General features: G+C 43.3%; 2 protein-coding genes across 2 annotated transcripts in view; one reads left to right on the plus strand and one right to left on the minus strand.

Moving 5' to 3' along the window:
* Nucleotides 1-961: 961 nt before the first annotated feature.
* KIAA1143 (KIAA1143 ortholog) lies at nt 962-6,212 on the minus strand. The gene is made up of 3 exons (XM_004614532.2): nt 6,048-6,212; nt 2,857-3,001; nt 962-2,110 (listed from the first exon to the last, which is right to left on the minus strand). Exons 1-3 carry the CDS (start codon nt 6,168-6,170, stop codon nt 1,896-1,898), a joined length of 483 nt encoding a protein of 160 aa, XP_004614589.2. The 5' UTR covers nt 6,171-6,212; the 3' UTR covers nt 962-1,895.
* Nucleotides 6,213-6,329: 117 nt separating this feature from the next.
* The window catches only part of KIF15 (kinesin family member 15), a 51,628-nt gene continuing 38,906 nt past the window's right edge, over nt 6,330-19,051 (plus strand). Inside the window, exons 1-6 of the mRNA XM_055136561.1 lie at nt 6,330-6,418; nt 9,874-9,916; nt 11,277-11,463; nt 13,187-13,263; nt 15,898-15,935; nt 16,868-16,965. Of these exons, the coding sequence (XP_054992536.1) occupies nt 6,400-6,418; nt 9,874-9,916; nt 11,277-11,463; nt 13,187-13,263; nt 15,898-15,935; nt 16,868-16,965 (462 nt within the window). The 5' untranslated portion in view covers nt 6,330-6,399. The remainder of the gene's footprint in view (nt 6,419-9,873; nt 9,917-11,276; nt 11,464-13,186; nt 13,264-15,897; nt 15,936-16,867; nt 16,966-19,051) is intronic.

The raw sequence follows: 19,051 nt of genomic DNA on the forward strand, positions 1-19,051 counted from the left end.
TGTCACTGTATAGCTATGTTATCACATGTCATAAAAAAATTTCTTTAGGGCGGAAACACTAAGTTTTTGATTTAGCACAGAAGTCCTGAAAATCTGCATTTTAAAGTTCCCAGGTACTGGATCCACACCTGGGGAAAACACTGCTCAATTACAGTTCAATCTAGGTCACTCTGTCAATACTGGCACATCCCATCTCTAGGAACTAAAACCTTAAAATTTACAGTGATTTTGATGATGAAAGTGTAGTCATTTTTTAAATATTAAAACCATAAACATTAACACTTGTAACCACAGAATTTAAAATAAAAAAAAATTCTGTTGTCATAAGGTTTTTTATAATAACTAAAACATATTGATATAAGAATATATGAACAATAAAGGATAGGGAAAAACTTGACTTTTTAGAACACTTTTTAATGTGTTCTATAGAATACATTAAAAACAACATGAAGTGGGGCTGGAGTGATAGTACAGCGGGTAGGGCGTTTGTCTTGCACGCGGCTGACCTGGGTTCGATTCCCAGCATCCCATATGGTCCCTGAGCACCACCAGGAGTAATTCCTGAGTACATGAGCCAGGAGAAACCCCTGTGCATTGCCGGGTGTGACCCAAAAAGCCAAAAAAAAAAAAACAACATAAAGATGAAGAACAAGGAGAGGTAAGTGACTCTGTATTGGACACAGATTTGAAACAAAAATATGAAATTAAAAGTTAGCAAGGAAAATATAGAAAATGAATAAAAAGTTAATTCAAGAAATGGCACTAACATTTGAAAGTTTAGCCTCTTTGGTATATAAAGCAAAACAATTACGTTTTACTGTTAAACACCAGATTAAATTAGCAAGATGAAAAAAAAATGTAAAGGCTGGTGTCATTCCAAGGCTGGTACTGTTATCCGGGAAGAAGTGAAGGAGAGTCTTGTACCAAGTAAATGAATATGTGTGTGTGTGTGTGTGTGTGTGTGTGTGTGTGTGTGTGTGTGTGTGTGTGCGCACACAGCAGACTCTAGAAAGCATTTTGAATGTAGACTGATATCAAAGTTTAAAAAAATATTCAAATGTCTTTACCCAGTAATTCTGATTCCAACAATTCATTCTAAAGAAATAATCAGAACCATCTGGACTAGTGGTTGCCTTCTTTTGACCTAAACATAGCTCCACTATTCCTAGGTTTCAACTCTATGCTCTAGACAAGAGAAAAGCCGTGTTTGCTAAACTACCTGTTTTTGTATAGAAAAACCCAGTAGGTCCTTAATTTAGCAAAATTAAACCAATTACCTGATAGTTGCTCTGTTACACATTAAAATAGAGCCTCACTTCTATCTGGATCCTTCATATTGGATCCTTACTCATACAGGAGCCACTTGTCTCTTGTGGCAGTTCTGCTAATTAGGATGATACAGAGGGGGTCTGTTTAGTTACAAAATCTCTGCAGTTCTGAATTTTACTGACCCAGGAAAATGCCCACAACGTAATGTCAAATGAGAAGCAGGGCAGAAAACAAAAGCTCAGTTTTGTTAAAAAGATGTACAAATTTACTTACATAATTACACCAGGCAGTATCAAAATACAATGTTGGGGCTAGAGCTATAGTACAGGTAGGGCGCTTGTCCTGGCACCACATATGGTTCCCTGGGCCCCATCAGAGGCGATCCCTGAGTGGGGCAGAGCCAGAGCACTGCTGCATGTGGCCCCACCCAGAGAACAAAAAAATCAGTACTTAACATCAACGGTTTGTTACTGTTACTTCAGGTGTGGGGGGGTATTGTAGGTAACTTTTTTACTAATTTTTTCCTGTATTTTCTATAATGTCTTTTCTTTACAGTAAGAAGAAATGTTATTTTAAAAAAGTTCCCAATATATTCTAAAGATGATTTAAGTCCAAAACACTTAAAATTATTCATTTTCATCTTCATTGCCAAAAGAAAGGAGACTACTGTTTTTGACTTGTTTTTGTGAGTTCTTTTTCACAGAGTCCTGCTTATTGACTTCATCTTCGTTAGTCTTCTTCTTTTTTGAGCTTGCTGTTAAACCACAGTTCTTTCCATCTGAAGAACGCTTCGTTGGCTTTCGGTACATGATTCTCCCATCAGCTGAAGCTGGTTCTTCATCTGCAGGAAAAACAAGAGTTAAAGAACTTTCTTCTCATTATTTTGCCTTTATCAAAGTGTTCAATGGCAAGAAAATCTCATACTATAGCCAAGGATATCCTTGCATCAAGTCAGTTTGGCCTTCTCCAAAGACATGCAGTCACTGACTGCAGCATTAAGGAACTAATAACCCCAACTACTGTGTTTTGGGGTGGGGTGGGGGGTGGTGTGTGTGTGTGTGTGTGTGTGTGTGACATGCGGTTGACCCATTTTCAATTCCCCAACATCCCATATGGTTCCCCAAAGCACTGCCAGGAGTCATTCCTGAGTGCAGACTCAGGAGTAACCCCTGAGCATCAATGGGTGTGGCCCCCAAACAAAAAACAAAAAAGTTCACTTTTAATCTTCATAATAACCCAGTAAAGTTGGTACAATTATTGCCACCAGTTTTTGTAACAAAGGCCAAGAGGTAAAATGATTTGATCATGGTCCCATACCTGGTTAAATGTTAGAGCCCAAGTATCAATCTAGGACTAGTTTCTTCAAAGACAAAACAAAATGAATCCTTTTTTTTAATGGGGGGGGAGGGTTCAGGTGTGGTTTTGGGCCACACCCAGCAATGCTCAGGGGTTACTCCTGGCTATACACTCAGAAATTACTCTTGGTGGTGCACTGTGGACTATATGGGATGCCAGAGATTGAACCTGGGTCTGCTACATCCAAGGCAAGCTCCCTACCCACTGTACTATCTATCCAGCCCTAAATACCTGCATTGGCAGCCTTTATTTCTGCTTTAATTTTCATGACTTCTTCAGCTGACAAGTCTCCCTTTTTTAAAACCACCACTTGGGGTTGTTCATCTTCTTTGTCACTTTGATCACCATCTTCATCTGGGAGCTGAGGCTGGATTCTCTAGGGGAAAACACAATACAATATATTTGTTGACTTCAAATAAACATAACTACTGTCGCTGTGAGAAACTGTCATTATTAAAATGAGAAGGTGGGGGCTGGGCTGAAAGGTATACACACTAAACTGGCCAAGTCTATCCAATAACTGAACACAAGTAGGTAATTAGCAAGTACTTTGGGGGAACAACAGTACAGGGATAGGGCACTTGCCTTACACGTGACTGACCAGATTTAATCACTAGCACCTCATATGGTCTCCCAGGCCTGCCAGGAATAGGCCCTGAGTACTGCAGTACTTTTAACAAAGGATATAGGAAAGTGATCTGGTTAATTCCACTACCAACTAGAAAACAATCCCAGGACAGACATGAGGGCAGTTCAAAGCCACTTCTGAAATAACTCTCAAGGCAAATAAGATGATTCTACATATATAATGCTTCACATGAAACTTCTTTTAACAGATCACTAGGAATGATGATTTTACTGATAAATTTGCTAAGTATAGTTTCTCAAACACAACAACACAAGGTATCTCTGTATGGAAAAGTTTGACTGAATGTCGCGCGCCGCTTCGACCAGCGAAGAAACACACAACTCAGAGATCCTTCTGGCTGCGATTTATTCAGGAACTTTCTCATGCATTAGGGAAGAAACGGGAACGAGGGGGAAACGAGGAGGAGGAAAAAGGGACGCATGAGGGGGAACCGACTAGCTAGGTGACTTCCCTCCTTATCTACCTCTCCCTGCTTGTTTGCCCTCAAGTGTCTGTAGCTGATAAACTAGCCAAAACTTGTGAGCATGACAAGACATCCTGATTCCCCATCAGGTGTTGTTCACAAAGCACGGTGCAACCAACAAGAAACAGGTGTTCACGAAGCACGGTCCCATGGAGGCTCTCCACAACTGAATAAACCCAAATCATTGATTTTAACTGGAAACCCTCCTCACCAAAGGATATTACTTATTTCTACAGTATAATCTTCAAGGTGCTTAACTGTGCACATATACTCATGACTAGGTCCTAACCTCAAGCAGACTTTAAAATATAGGCCCCATATTCTCCTCAATGCTGTATTCATGTCCTTCTTCTCAAACTTCATTCTTTTGGCCATTACTGATTTTTAGTTCTGGGGAAGTCACTCAATTTCTTAATATCATGAACCAATTTTGGCTTTCTGTTGCCTAGAAAACAGTCCATATGGCTCCACCTCCATCAGTTCATCAGTCACCTCTACAGAAAGGCCACGACTCACTATTTCCCCATCTTCCCTAAGGATGTTCCTTCAGCTCTGCCTACTAATTTATCCATGCTCAAGATTAAGTGTATACTGTTGCTCTGTGGAGACTTGCCTGATGGTAAGCACGGTCATATAACTCATATACATGCCCACAGCTCATGTATCATTTGGTACCAGCCACTGTGCTACATGCTAAGAAAATACAGTATTATGAAATGAACTCAGTTCAATTTGGCAGTGAAGAGACACAACAGCATATAATTGCAATACAAAACAATGGATTTTTCAGATACAATATGGGAAAAGTGAAGAAAATAACAAAGACAACTATTTTGGATATGATATGGGAAAAACAAAGAAAAGAACAAAGCATTAACTTTCGGATGAGTGTTTTCAAAGGTCTTAAAATATGAGGTGGCCTGTTGAAGGCAGATATGAGGCAGGGCAAGAAGTGTCAAAGAATATGACGTCTCAGGGACCAGAGAGATTGTACAGTGCATATGGTATGTTGCATAGCAGCACTTAATGGTCTCCTGAGCACTGCTGGGTAGAACCCAAAAACGAAACAAAAGAATTCAACATTTTTGGGGGAGGTATGGTGCCACCTGTACAGGTCAACCTGTACCTGTGGGGTGAATGCATCAGCAGCCTAATGATGCCTTCAGGCTTCATGATACCCCCAAATTGCCACTGTGCCTCTGGCTGGACCCTAACAACTTGGGACCAAGTTTACCAAGAAATTAAATGGCCAAAAGTTAGGTGTTTGGGTACCACACCCACAAACCACCTACGACTCAGCTATACAAGCTCATTTATTGGCTTTACTTCAGAAACCCATGAATAAATATTGAAAGAGATCAAAAGCCACAATTAATCTGAGACCTGTGCACAGTTGAACAGACCAGAGTAAATCAGAGGAGGGTGGGTTGGCCTGGTGCTGGCCCAAACAGAGCCCCCGACAGATGCTTGCTTCCACAGTCCAAAATCACTGCCGTATCCCTGGCCTGAGTCCATGAATCCACTGTCTCAGGACAGACCTCATCAAGATATAATCTGCTAAAAATTTGGGTATGCACATTTTATGACTAAAATCTCCAGGCTTTCTCGGAGTTGGGATGGGCTACCTCCCTATACTTCCCAATAATCTTGGGTTTAATACCTACTTAGCAGATTGAGTAAATGCACAAAAAATCAATTGTTTCTTCTACTAAACCTTATGTGACTTGAGCCTTGGATCTTGTTTTTGGGCCACATCCTGCATTGCTCCCAGTGGGTGGGAGACTGGGGGATACTCTGTTGGGTTCTGAGCCCCGGGTCTGCTCAGCGCCTTGAGCTGTCTCTCCCGTCCAAGGTTTGGCCCAGGGTGCAGATGCCATCTCCCAAACACAACAGCCTTCTTATTGAGTGATCTCTCTCTCTTCCTGGGTGCTCTTGCACATACTCTTTCTCTCTCTAACATCTCCCAACTCGGGTCCTCGGACTGTTTGACCTAGTGGACTCCAGTGATCTGGAAAACTGCACGACGCGACCACCACGCTAGTAAACAACAGCGTCGAAGCGAAGAGACGAGAGGCAGGAAAGTGAATTAAGTATCTACCAAGGACCAGACGCTCCACCGGAGTCACCTCATTTTCCGGGACAATGGCAAAGAGCTTCACTGGCCCAGAGGCTGCAGCCGAGGCTGACCAGCCTGAGGTCCCAATGTTACCCCCAAGGGGGCGGCGAGCCGGCGCGCGGCGGGTCCTGTCCATCCACACCTGGGCTTCCGGTGCTGGCGGAAGCCGGGAAACGCGACGGGCCCAGGCTCACCTTGGTTTCTACGGTGGGTCCTTCCCTGTAGCCGACCCGCTCTTTGAAGCGGGCCAGGAAAGTCGGCTCGGCGGGCCGCACGTACGACACTTGGTTCCGCTTGCTCATGGCCGCTGCGGGCATCCAGAGGCTCGGGAGAGTCGCCTGCAGACGGCGCCGGGAGTGACGTCACGCCGCCCCGCCCCGCGCCGGGCAACATGGCGGCCCCCGTCCCGGCGTCAACGTTCCGCCGGGCGCCAAATTTAAATACGCGGCCATCTTGCTTGGGGCTGGAGCTCGGCGTCCGGCGCGATCGGGCGGGGGAGTGGAGGCTCGGCTGCGCTGGACCCGGAGTCAGGCTGCTGGGGCCGCCATGGCGCCGGGCTGCAAGAGTAAGTCAAGCGCCGCCGCCTCGTGAGGCCACGGGCTCCCCGCGAGTCGCAGGGGGCGTTCGGTTGCCCCGCGCCGCCCCTCACGGACCTGCCGATCGGGCCTTGTAGTGCGTGGGGGCGGGGGGCAGGGGAGTGGGGGGACGGGGCGGCCGGCGGGGAACACCCGGGGCTCTGGGTTTTAGGCGCTGGGGCTGCGCGGCGAACCCAGAGCCGGAGCCTCGGGCTGCAGCGCCGTCCGGCCCCTCTGCAGGAGCGCGCTCCGGGTGCGCGCGGCCACTGCGCCGCGTCCGCACGTTCTCCCGGGGCCGGGCGGCCTCCCCTCCTCCCCTCCTTCCTCCCTTCCTTTCTTCCTCCCTCCTTCCCTCCCTCCCTCCTTTTTTCCTTCCTTCCTTCCCTCCTTCCTATCCTCCTTCCCCCCGTCCCTTTCTCCTTCCCTTCTTTCCCCCCTCCTTCTTTTCCTCCCCCCTCCCTCCCCCCTTCCTTCCCGTGGTCTCGTGGCCCGCTCCCTCCGGGCACACCTTCGCGTTTTCCCCTGGGTGGCCCGGTCCTGGGTGGGCCACTCGCTCTCCGAGCCCCGCACTGTGCGCGCCGGCCGCCCCTTAGCCGGCGCCTTTGCCCTCCGCGACGGGCTTTCCGGGAATGATGAGCGGACCGAACCGTCCCGGGCTGGGGTGTCTGCTGTGCTCCGCGCACCGCCGCTCTGTGGGTCGGGCAGGTTTGGGGCTGAAGGCGAAGGAACTGGGATCCGGGCTGGGGTCAGAGCGTCTGTTTACATCGCCAGGCAGGCAGCCGCCCCCTTTGAAGCTCCTGTGGGCTGGGCTTCCTCCGAGCCGGGGTCGCTCCCAGGGTGGGGTTGGGCCATAGCCTGCGATGTTCGGGGGTTTCCTGGCTCTGCCTCTATGCTATGCGGCTCTGCGCTTTTTTCTCTCTCTCTCTCTTTCTTTCTTTCTTTCTTTCTTTCTTTCTTTCTTTCTTTCTTTCTTTCTTTCTTTCTTTCTTTCTTTCTTTCTTTCTTTCTTTCTTTCTTTCTTTCTTTCTTTCTTTCTTTCTTTCTCTTTCTTTCTTTCTCTCTTTCTCTCTCTTTCTTTTCTTTCTTTCTTTCTTTCTCTCTTTCTCTCTCTTTCTTTTCTTTCTTTCTTTCTCTCTTTCTTTCTCTCTCTTTCTCTCTCTTTCTTTCTTTCTTTCTTTCTTTCTTTCTTTCTTTCTTTCTTTCTTTCTTTCTTTCTTTCCTTTCTCTCTTTCTCTCTCTTTCTTTTCTTTCTTTCTTTCTCTCTTTCTCTCTCTTTCTTTTCTTTCTTTCTTTCTCTCTTTCTTTCTCTCTCTTTCTCTCTTTCTTTCTTTCTTTCTTTCTTTCTTTCTTTCTTTCTTTCTTTCTTTTTCTCTCTTTCTCTCTCTTTCTTTTCTTTCTTTCTTTCTTTCTCTCTTTCTCTCTCTTTCTTTTCTTTCTTTCTTTCTCTCTTTCTTTCTCTCTCTTTCTCTCTTTCTCTCTTCTTTCTTTCTTTCTTTCTTTCTTTCTTTCTTTCTTTCTTTCTTTCTTTCTTTCTTTCTTTCTTTCTTTCTTTCTTTCTTTCTTTCCTCTCTCTCTTTCTTTTCTTTCTTTCTTTCTTTCTCTCTTTCTCTCTCTTTCTTTTCTTTCTTTCTTTCTCTCTTTCTTTCTCTCTCTTTCTCTCTCTTTCTTTCTTTCTTTCTTTCTTTCTTTCTTTCTTTCTTTCTTTCTTTCTTTCTTTCTTTCTTTCTTTCTTTCTTTCTTTCTTTCTTTGTTTTCTTTCTTTCTTTCTTCTTTCCTTTTCTTTCCTGTGGTGGGTGAGGGTTGGGGTTGGGCCATAGCCTGCGATGTTCAGGGGTTTCCTGGCTCTGCCTCTATGCTATGCTGCTGTGCGCTTTTTCTCTTTCTTTCTTTCTTTCTTTCTTTCTTTCTTTCTTTCTTTCTTTCTTTCTTTCTTTCTTTCTTTCTTTCTTTCTTTCTTTCTTTCTTTTCTTTCTCTTTTTCTTTCCTTCTCTCTTTCTCTTTCCCTCTCTCCCTCTCTTTCTTTCTTTCTTTCTTTCTTTCTTTCTTTCTTTCTTTCTTTCTTTCTTTCTTTCTTTCTTTCTTTCTTTTTCTTTCCTTCTCTTTTTCTCTTTCCCTCTCTCCCTCTCTCTTTCTCTTTCTTTCTTTCTTTCTTTCTTTCTTTCTTTCTTTCTTTCTTTCTTTCTTTTTCTTTCCTTCTCTCTTTCTCTTTCCCTCCCTCTCTTTCTTTCTTTCTTTCTTTCTTTCTTTCTTTCTTTCTTTCTTTCTTTCTTTCTTTCTTTCTTTCTTTCTTTCTTTCTTTCTTTCTTTCTCTCTTTCTCTCTCTCTTTCTCTCTCTTTCTTTCTTTCTTTCTTTCTTTCTTTCTTTCTTTCTTTCTTTCTTTCTTTCTTTCTTTCTTTCTTTCTTTCTTTCTTTCTTTCTTTCTTTCTTTCTTTCTTTCTTCTTTTCTGTGGTGGGTGAGGGTTGGGGTTGGGCCACAGCCTGTGATGTCAGGGGCTTCCTGGCTCTGCCTCAGGAATGACTCCTCTCGTCTTGGGGGATTGTATAGGATGCCAGGAATTGAACCCTAGTTGGCCGCCAAGGCAAGAGCCTTACCATTGCTTTGGCCCCAAGAAAACTTGCTATGTAAGCCACAGTCTCACCTGAGCCCTCACAGCCAGGGAGGAAATCCTGCAGGAAGGAACAGAGGGCGGGGGACTGTTCTGTGTCCTTAGCTGATGGGTCCAACTCCTGGCACAGAGAGCAGGCTCCCAGGGGAGCACCAACTCCTGGTGCTGGGAGCAGGGAGTGATCTTGGTTCAGATGCAACCGACTTCTCTTCTGAAAATTCCTAGATTTCTGTTGAAGAGATCTTTCTTCTTGGCTGTTTGCCTATAGGAGCACCTAAAGTTGTTAAAATTTCACCAGTTTCAGTTCCTGGGGGTGGGTGGCAGCCTCCGGAGTCAAGACTTATGAGTCTGTCTTGCCGAAAGGTTGGAATGGTAACGCTGTCTTTATTTGAGATGGAGAAGCACATTTGCGGTGGAGATGGGATCAGAAATTGGGTTTTGGGTGCCTTCAAGTAGAAGCATTGCTTATTGGACATCTAATTTACAGAGGACAAGTAGGCAATTTTTAAGGGGCTAGGGCTCACTTAGGAGAATTCTAGAGGGCAAAGGTATCAATTTGGGTATCCTCAGTGCATAAAAAGTATTTAAAGCTTTGTATTAAATGCTTTGTAATTACAGAGTACTTAATTACAAAGCATTAGAGGGGACATCATCCCCATAGAGCATGTAAGGATGGAAGAGAGGGGCAGATCCAGGCGTGGATCATACAGTGCTCAACTGAGAAGACGAGAGGATTGTTGGGAAACTGAGGAGCTGGCCACATGGCATGGGGTTTATAGACTGCACTTTTTAGCACGTTAAATGACTTCTTGTCTTTCTCCCCCCCCCCCACCTCCAGCTGAATTACGCAGTGCTGCAAATTGCCAATTGAACCAAGCAAGGTAAGTAAATACCTGTTGGTGACATAATGGATCAGGATAGCAATATTTCTAAATTATTAGCCATCATTAGCAAGTGGTAATTGTATTAAAGCTTGGCTTTTCGCTACTTGGTAGTCTGTGGAGGGTGGGTGGGGGTATTGCATCATTCTCCCACATTCCCCAAGCACTATCATCTCCCATTTCTTATTAAAAGACAGAATCATTAACATAAGTCAGCCTTGGGATGATTTACTGCTAATTAAGAAGCAAGTCTTGGGGGCTGGAGCAATAGCACAGCGGGTAGGGCGTTTGCCTTGCACGTGGCCAAACTGAGTTCGATTCCCAGCATCCCATATGGTCCCCTGAGCACCGCCAGGGGTGATTCCTGAGTGCAGAACCAGGAGTAACCCTTGTGCACTGCCAGGTGTGACCCAAAAAGAAAAAAAAGAAAAGAAGTCATCTGTGATAATTCTCAAAGCAGGACTTAAAGCACTATCATCGAGTGCATTTCAGATGGCTCTTGTGAAACAAAGCAATAAAGGCTTTGTTTCACAAGAGCCATCTGAAATGCACTCGATGATAGTGCTTTAAGTCCTGCTTTGAGAATTATCACAGATGACTTCTTTATTTTTTTTTTCTTTTTGGGTCACACCTGGTGATTCACAGGGGTTACTCCTGGCTCTGCACTCAGGAATTACTCCTGGCGGTGCTCAGGGGACCATATGGACCATAATTTTTTTTTTCAGAGCAAGAAAGTTTTTATTGAAACTAGAAAGATGCGAAGGAAAAGAAAGAGAGAAGTATTTGTTCTATAGAGAACATAGGCTTCTCATGGGTGGAAATGAGCAAAGAAGCTTAGAGACAAGCAACAGAGATACGTGTTCAACAGAGACCAGGTTTGAAGAGCGAGCCCATGTCAAATTCATTCAAAGAGGGAAATGTTAGGGCTGGGGGTGTGGCTCAGAGTAGAGCACTTGTCTTGCAGGTGTGAGACCCCCTGGGTTTGATCGGCAGCATGACTCACACAAACAAAAACTGTAAAAGAGGTACATGTTAATGCGTAGATCTTGGGTTTTATTGAGGGAAACCTGAGTACGAAAAAAGACCTCTGAGGGCTGGAGAGACAGTACAGTGGTAAGGTTCTTGCCTTGCTTACAACAGACTGGGAGTTTCATCCCCTGCATCACATAGGGTACCCTGAGCACCACTACGGGTGATCTCTCAGTACAGAAATCAGAAGTAAGCCCTGAGCACTGCCAGATGGGGCCCTAAATCCTCAACACTCCCCCGCCATGCCCATCCCACCCTCCCTAAAGAGAAATATACAAGTTTTCTCTAGTGAACTTAATTGCATCTTTTTTATATATTTATCTATCTTTAGCAATGAAGGTGATGATGCCATCAAAGTTTTTGTACGGATTCGTCCACCCAAAGAGAGCTCTGGACTCGCTGATGGAGAGCAAAATTTATGCTTATCCGTGCTCTCATCTACGACTCTCCGGCTGCACTCTAACCCTGAGCCCAAGGTCTTCACCTTTGATCATGTTGCAGACATCGGCACTACTCAGGTATGATCATTTAGAAACTTGAACTTCCTACTTGAGACATGGAAGATTCTCTTGGGGGGGGGGGGTGGAAGGGTGGGGCCATACCTGGCGATGCTTGGATTACTCCTGGCTCTACACTCCAGGGATCGCTCCATCTGATGGTCTTGGTGGACCGTATGTGGTGCCGGGGATCGAACCCAGATTGGCCATGTGTAAGGCAAGTGCCCCTCCCTGCTATGCTGTTGCTCTGGCCCTGAATATTTCCTTTCTGATCTCTCATTTGAATTAGGAAGTTCAAACATTTCCCAAATACTTTAAATTTAGTTGTTAATATTTTTCTTCATCAAATTATCTAGCAGAATGACATAAGCCTGCTTTGTGTATTTTCTCTGTTTAGTGATAAAGGTTCTTGAAGGTCAGCTTTTCAGAGCCACTTCACTATTTGATAAGTACATCATTTGAATGACCTGGTCTAAGAACTGTGTTTTAGGGGCCGGAGCTTTAGAACAGGGAGCCCGTTTCCCTTGCATGCAGTTGACCCAGGCTCCATCCCCAGCATCTTATACGGTCAGAGTAATTCCTTAGCACTGCCGCCAGGTGTGGACCCTTCCCCACACCCCGTCCCCCTAAAAAAAGAAAAAAGAAATGTCTCTTAGTTTTGGCTGCTATAAAAAAATATCATAGACTTAAGCAACACTGATCTATTGTAAATGAGCTTGTAGATGGTTCATTTGGAGTCTTTGACAGTCCAAGATCAAGTCAGTAGGTTGGGTCCATGAGAGTATGTTTCCTGGCTTGTAAAAATCTATCTTCTTGCTGTGTCCTCACGTGGATAAGAGAGAAAGCAAGTTCTCTTACATTCCCCTGTTTGTAAGTGTACTGCTCCCACCTTGAGGCCTCCACACTCAGCACTTAATAACCTTGGCCATCTCCATCTTCAGATAACTTCACTTTGGGAATGAGTCTTTCAGCATGTGAATTTGGGGGGAGAATGGTCCCTTTATAGCAGAGAGATACATAACTCTGGTTTCAATAACTGCTCCTCTATTTAAGGACAGTTTAGTTAAGATCTAATACTAGCCAATAGGATTTGACTGTGAGTGGGGCTGGAGCGATAGCACAGTGGGTAGGGTGTTTGCCTTGCACTCGGCCAACCCAGGTTTGATTCCCCGCATCCCATATGGTGCACCGCCAGGAGTAATTCCTGAGTGCATGAGCCAGGAGTAACCCCTGTGCATCACTGGGTGTGACCCAAAAAAGCAAAAAAAAAAAAAAAAAAAAAATTGGCAGTGAGAAAATTTCCTTTATCCACATTGCCCGCAACAATAGCTCCTAGCCTCATGTGATTATTTAATAGTAAATCAAATTTAGAACTTAGTTTTCTCAAATGCATGAACTGTATGTAGCTGTTGAGCGCTGGAATTGTGGCTGAATACATGACGTAAGTTTTAGTTGTTTTTCTTGTTTTTGTTTGGGGACACACCAGACTGTGCAGGCTCACTCCTTGGTGGGCCTCAACATGGGTTGGACCCAGGCGTCTTACTGCTGCTATACTATCGCTTTGGCCCTTACAATTTTTTTTTGTTATATTGCAGAATGTGGCTTAGGAAAATATTTTTATTTTTTAAAATGTTAAATAACAGGTTTATTGCCAAGCATGTATTTTTTATTGTTACTCGGTAGAATAATTAAGGAATATTCGTTTTGTCTTTGTGACTAGTTAACATGTGTGGTGCTTTTCTAGGAGTCAGTCTTCTCAACTGTGGCCAAAGGCATTGTGGAGTCCTGCATGAGCGGTTACAATGGCACCATCTTCGCCTAGTAAGTTGCCTCTTCCCACAAGGGGTGCTTCTCTTTCTTTTCTGTGGCTGATGTAACAAATTAGATTTAGTGTTTTGAAGTGATATGCATTTATTATAGTTTTAAGTCAAGCGTGACACCGACTTCACTAAGCAGAAAATCGGCATCTGCAGATCCATGTTCCTCTCTGAAAACTCTAGGGAAGAATGTGTTTCCTTGGCTTTCCACGTTCTAGAGATCACCCAGACTTCTTGCCTTGTACCCCATCACCTCTCTGCAAACCAACAACACTTAGCTCTGATTCTTCTCCCCTAGTCACAACTCCTCTAATTGTTAGCAAGGACAGATACTCTGTTTTAAGGATTTACTCAGGGTTCCATTGTTTAGCCTGATGCCACACGACTGATTAAAGTGCAGATGGTTGAGTTCGATTTTGTGGACAATATCTGCTTCGTTATAAGGATTTGTCTCTTATTCCGGATTTATTCATTTTTATGTCGTGGACTTACATTTTATACTTTGGGCTATATAATCTAATACTGTATAATTAGTAATTTCTCTTCCTCAGATTGATCTGGTTTGATCATTGGGAGCTATTCAGCGTTGGTTTCTGTGTCCCTTTGACATGTTAAATCTTATAGTTTGAGCACTTACTTTATCATGCTACAAGGTGCTTTATTATTTATTTATTTATTTAGACTCACCTTGTATTTTCCCCATTTCAGATCTAGAATTAAATGTATTCCCAGTGAACTCTTACTCTTTTTATTGGAGAATGACATTTAGAAAGGAAGATTAGGGCACTGTATATGCTTGTTGCTTCTGAAGTGTTAATCACCTCTAGAGATTTCTCCACAGAAAGAACTAGGTAATAAAAACAATCATGTTCACAGCCATGGTTGTGTGTATGTGTGTAGGTATATATCCGCATTCAGTTATATAATTTTTATATTTATTCATTTGTATATAATGCTAAACATGAGTTCATAATAGGGTCTTTGAATATGATGGAGAGTTGGAATCCACACATTTCATTCTATCATTTTTGGTGGTAGTGGTGCTGGGGATCATACCAAGGGTCTCACATGGACCCTCGACCTGCTGCCCTCCCTTCTCTTGGTGTAACTCTCTTGCTGAGAGTGAGAAATCTGGTTCCTGCCTTCTGTCATTCACTGTTTATTTGTTCTACTTTATATAAAAGCATTTCAGAATTGAATTGTTAAACTGTATACCTCTGTGAAACCAATGTAGTATATAGTATTTTGTACATTTCTCTCTTTTTCCTGTCTTACAATTTTCTGTCAAAAGCTCATTTTCAAAAGTTGTATCAGATCCTTTTCTAAGTTCCCATACTCTTATGTCATGCTTTTTCTTTTCTTTTTTTTTCTTTTTTGTCGTGTGTGTGTGTGTGTGTGTGTGTGTGTGTGTGTGTGTGTGTGTGTGTGTGTGTGTGGTGGGGGTGGGGGCGCTGCTGTGTTCAGGTCTTACTCCTGACTCTTCTCAGGGATCATTCCTGGTAGTGCTCAGGGGACCATATAGGATGCCAGGGATCAAATACAGGTTGGCTGCTTGCAAGTACTTGATTTACTATCTCTCCAGCCCTCATGGGATCATATGTGGTCCTGGGAATCAAACCTGAGTCGGCTACATACAACGCACATGCCTTAACATGTACAGTTTCACCATCCCTTTTTTGTTTGGGGGTCACTCCTGGTAGTGCTCAGGGGACTGTATTAGGGTGCTGGGGTTTTAGTGGGTTGAGTATGTGCAAGCGTCCTACCCCCTCACTGTACTCCACTAGCCCTGTTTTTGAGTAATTTTTGAGGGGGAGCATGCAGTGCTATGTATTGAACCCAGAGTCTCCCACATACAGAAAATACACTGCAGCCCTTTGAGCCATCTCCCTGACAAACTGAGGGTTTCACACACAGGATATGGGTTCCATCGCTGAGCTTCATTCTTGGCTTTAATTTTTCTTTACTTTGGGCCACACCCAGAGGTTCTGCACTCATCTGCACTCAGGAATACTCTCGAGAGGTTTGGGGGACCATACAAGATGCCGGGGATTGAATGTGGGTTGGCTGTGTGAAAGGCAAGTGATTTACCCACTTTTCTCTCTCTCTCTAGCCCCTATTCTTGGCCCTGATTTTTTTTTAATAGCTTGAAAATATATTTCTTTAATATTTGTTTTAAGAGACAAAGTGAGTAAGATGTTAGAAAAGAATACAGAAAATACCAGCAAACCTTTTGGCATATGCTATTTATGTGATATATGTAGCATGTTTGGTGGTACTTTTTTTATTAGTGAATCACCGTAGGGTACAGTTACAAACTTATGAACTTTTGTGTTTGCATTATAGTCCTAACAACGATGGTTTACCCATTCCTCCACCAGTGCATATTCTCCCCCGCCAATGTTCCCAGCATCCCCTCCCACTACCCCTACCCCATCCCCAACCACCCCACTCTTTTTATTCTCTCCTTTTGGGTGTTGTGGTTTGCAGTAGAGGTATTGAGCAATTGGCCCTGATTTTTAAACAGAAAACAAGGCTTTAGTGCAGAAGTTTATATATTAGGTCATTCATGTTTACATTGGATAGTAGTTTTCTAAACTTATGTATAAAAACGAGATAAAACTTTTTTTTTTTTAAACAGTGGACAGACTGGTTCAGGAAAAACATTTACTATGATGGGTAAGTAAACGATTGCTGACCTAATATACCTTTTCTATAATGATAGCATGTGGTACTCTTTTGGGGAGGGCTTAATTACTGTGTAAGATGAGTGATATTTCCTAGCCCTCTGTGAGACTGTGAGTTCCCTTATTGGAAGGTCCCTATTTGCAGCCGTGTTCCCAGCTCAATGCTTAGCCCAAAGAAATTGTGCAGTAAAACAGTTTTGAGTTGAGCTAAATGAATTTTTATATATAATGTAAACTCTTAATGGCCACAACACAAACCAGAATTTCTTGTCAGTAGATACCCACCACCACCATCTTCTGAAGTCTTTAGTACCCTGCTTCTGTCATTGATTTCTGATCTACTCTCTGGAATGTTTGTTAACATTATCAGTTGAGAAGTCTGAGAGGTTATGTGATTAGCCTTTGGCCACACAGTCAGTGTCTACAGTTCAGCCTCAGAACAAATGTTGTAATGTGAGAAGTTAAATTAGTTGGTATTTGTGCTAATTTTGGTGCTGGGCAGATGGAAAGGTTTCAAGTTTATTTTATTTTATTGGCTTTTTGGGTTATACCCAGCGATGCACAGGGGTTACTTCTGGTGGTGCTCGGGGGACCATGAGTTGCTGGGGATCAAACCTGGGTCAGCCGCGTGCAAGGCAAACGCCTTACCCACTGTACTATCACTCCAGCCCATCAAGTTTGGTTTTTAACTTATAAAATAACTTTAAAAATTGGCTTATGGTGGCTGTTCTCATTTTCTTTAGTAGATTCTATTATGCGGTCTTTAAAGACAAAAACTAAATTCATTTGGGGCACAGAGAGGAAACTGATTTTACGGTGTGTTATCTTATTGCAGTATAAAGTAGTCTTGTATTAACATTTTGCAGTACTCCTGTAATAGTATAAAAATGAATTTATATGTAATTTTTTTATCATTTCTTTTAGGACCATCTGAGTCTGATAATTTTTCTCATAACCTGAGAGGGGTAATTCCACGAAGTTTTGAGTATTTATTTTCCTTGATTGGCCGTGAAAAAGAAAAGGTAAAACTTGAAGTAGCAATAAAATGTCTTAGGCAGATGGGCAGTAAAAGTGGTAGGGGCCGTGGTCCTCTAGCACTTTGGTGATGTATGAATATGTCGGGTTCTGTTCTCAGCATCCCGTATGATTCTTTGAGCCCCTAGGAGTGATTCCTGAGTGCAAAGCTGGGAGCACTCAGCACTGCCACTGTTTCCCTTCCCCGTCTTTCAAAAAAATGTCTGTTAAAGAGGAGTGGAAGAGAACCAGACAGTCAGTGGAGGGAGGTTCGCCCTGGTGGTGGGGTTGGTGGAGGAATGCTATATGCCCGAAACCCTATAATGAGCAGCTTTCTAGAAATAACAGTGCTTTAAACTAAAAAAGAAAATAAACATTAAAAGAGTTTTAAATGTTTTATGAAATAACCTATTTTTGAGTGGTTAACTTTTGATACACAGGTGCATAAGTGTTACTTAATAGTATGGATTGGTTAGTATATAAAAAGAAATCTTTGAAATCATAAGATAAAATTAAGCATTATTAGTTTTTAGTTTTTAATAAAAATTTTAAACCATGTCATGCTTGAACCCAGATTGTTGGTTTTTAAAAAAAGAAGACTGGAGAAAAATTTCAGCGGGTAGAGCGCTTGCCTTGCACTTGACAGACCTGGGATTGATCCCCAGTACTACATGTACTCAAGAATCAGTCCTGGCATGGCTCAGGGGTGATTATTTTTTTTTTTTTTTTGCTTTTTGGGTCACACCCGGCTATGCACAGGGGTTACTCCTGGTTCTACACTCAGGAATCACTCCTGGCGGTGCTCAGGGGACCATATGGGATGCTGGGATTCGAACCCGGGTTAGCCGCGTGCAAGTCAAACGCCCTACCTGCTGTGCTATCGCTCCAGCCCCTCAAGGGTGATTCTTAAGCGCAGAACCAGGAGTAAGTGCTGAGTATCACCGGATGTGGCCTAAAAACAAAGATTAAAATAAAAAAGAAGTATTGGGTCTGTAGTGGTAGTACAGCGAATAGGGCATTTGCCTTGCATGTGGTCGACCCAGCATTGATCACCATTATCCCATATGAACCCCTGTGCATTGCTGGGAGTGGCCCAAGAAAAGGAAAAGAAAACAGTGGTAAAGAAAATCTTAACTGAGGAAAAGAGTCACCAAATCCTATCACATGCCTGTGCCTGGGCTCTGAGTGATTGTGGGTGCTCCTAGATCCTCGGCATGTCCCATAGTTCCGGGCTTCTTACCTCCTTGGCTGCACCTGATTATAATTTTACTTCACCGTGGCGTGCCAGCCTTTCCTTCTTAGGGTCATTTTCCTTCTTAGGGTCACTTTCCTTCTTAGGGTCATTTTCAGACTTATGCTTCTGTAAAACCACTAGTGTTATTTGTATTATTGCATGTGCACCAAAAAAGCATGTAGTTTTGAGTGACTGTTTACTTTTTTTGGCAGAAACTCCCTCGGATTAATCAGCTAGGCATTCTGAACATGAGGCTGGAGAGATAGTTCAGGCTTAAAGTACTTACCTTTCATTCAGCCAGCCCTAGTTGGAGTCCTTGGCACTACGTATGGTCCCTTGACTGCTGCAGGAGGTCACTCTTTAGCGCAGAGCCAGGAAGAGCCTCTGAATAGTGCTGGGTGCGCGCCCCCCCCCCAAAAAAAAAGGCATAAAAATAATCACTTGGAGGAAAAAGACAAGCACAACATGGACCACAAGTAATTATATACTATACACTTTCTGTGGCTCAAACTCTTACAGAGAGCCTCTCAAAATCTTCAGTCTTTCAAAGCGGATAGCACTTTCTTCAAATATAGCTTTATGAGGGTTCCTAAACGGATAAGGCAGACAAAAATGGGATTGCTCATCTGAACTGCCCGATTTCTGTCTTCCTGTTTTGGCCCTGAATACCTCTGCAAACCATTGGTGGTCCTAGGATTAAACTGATACTGCTTTTTTTTGATGGTACCAACAAAGATCTTTATTGGTTGCAATGATCTGCAGTGAGGAGACACGACAGCTTTAGCTCTTGGGTCCAGGTAGCACCTGAAAAGCAGACTGATACTGTTTTAAATGTAATGTTATTGGGGCCAGAGAGTTAG

The sequence above is a fragment of the Sorex araneus genome, chromosome 4 (genome assembly GCF_027595985.1).
Source record: "Sorex araneus isolate mSorAra2 chromosome 4, mSorAra2.pri, whole genome shotgun sequence".
NCBI classification, from domain to species: domain Eukaryota; kingdom Metazoa; phylum Chordata; class Mammalia; order Eulipotyphla; family Soricidae; genus Sorex; species Sorex araneus.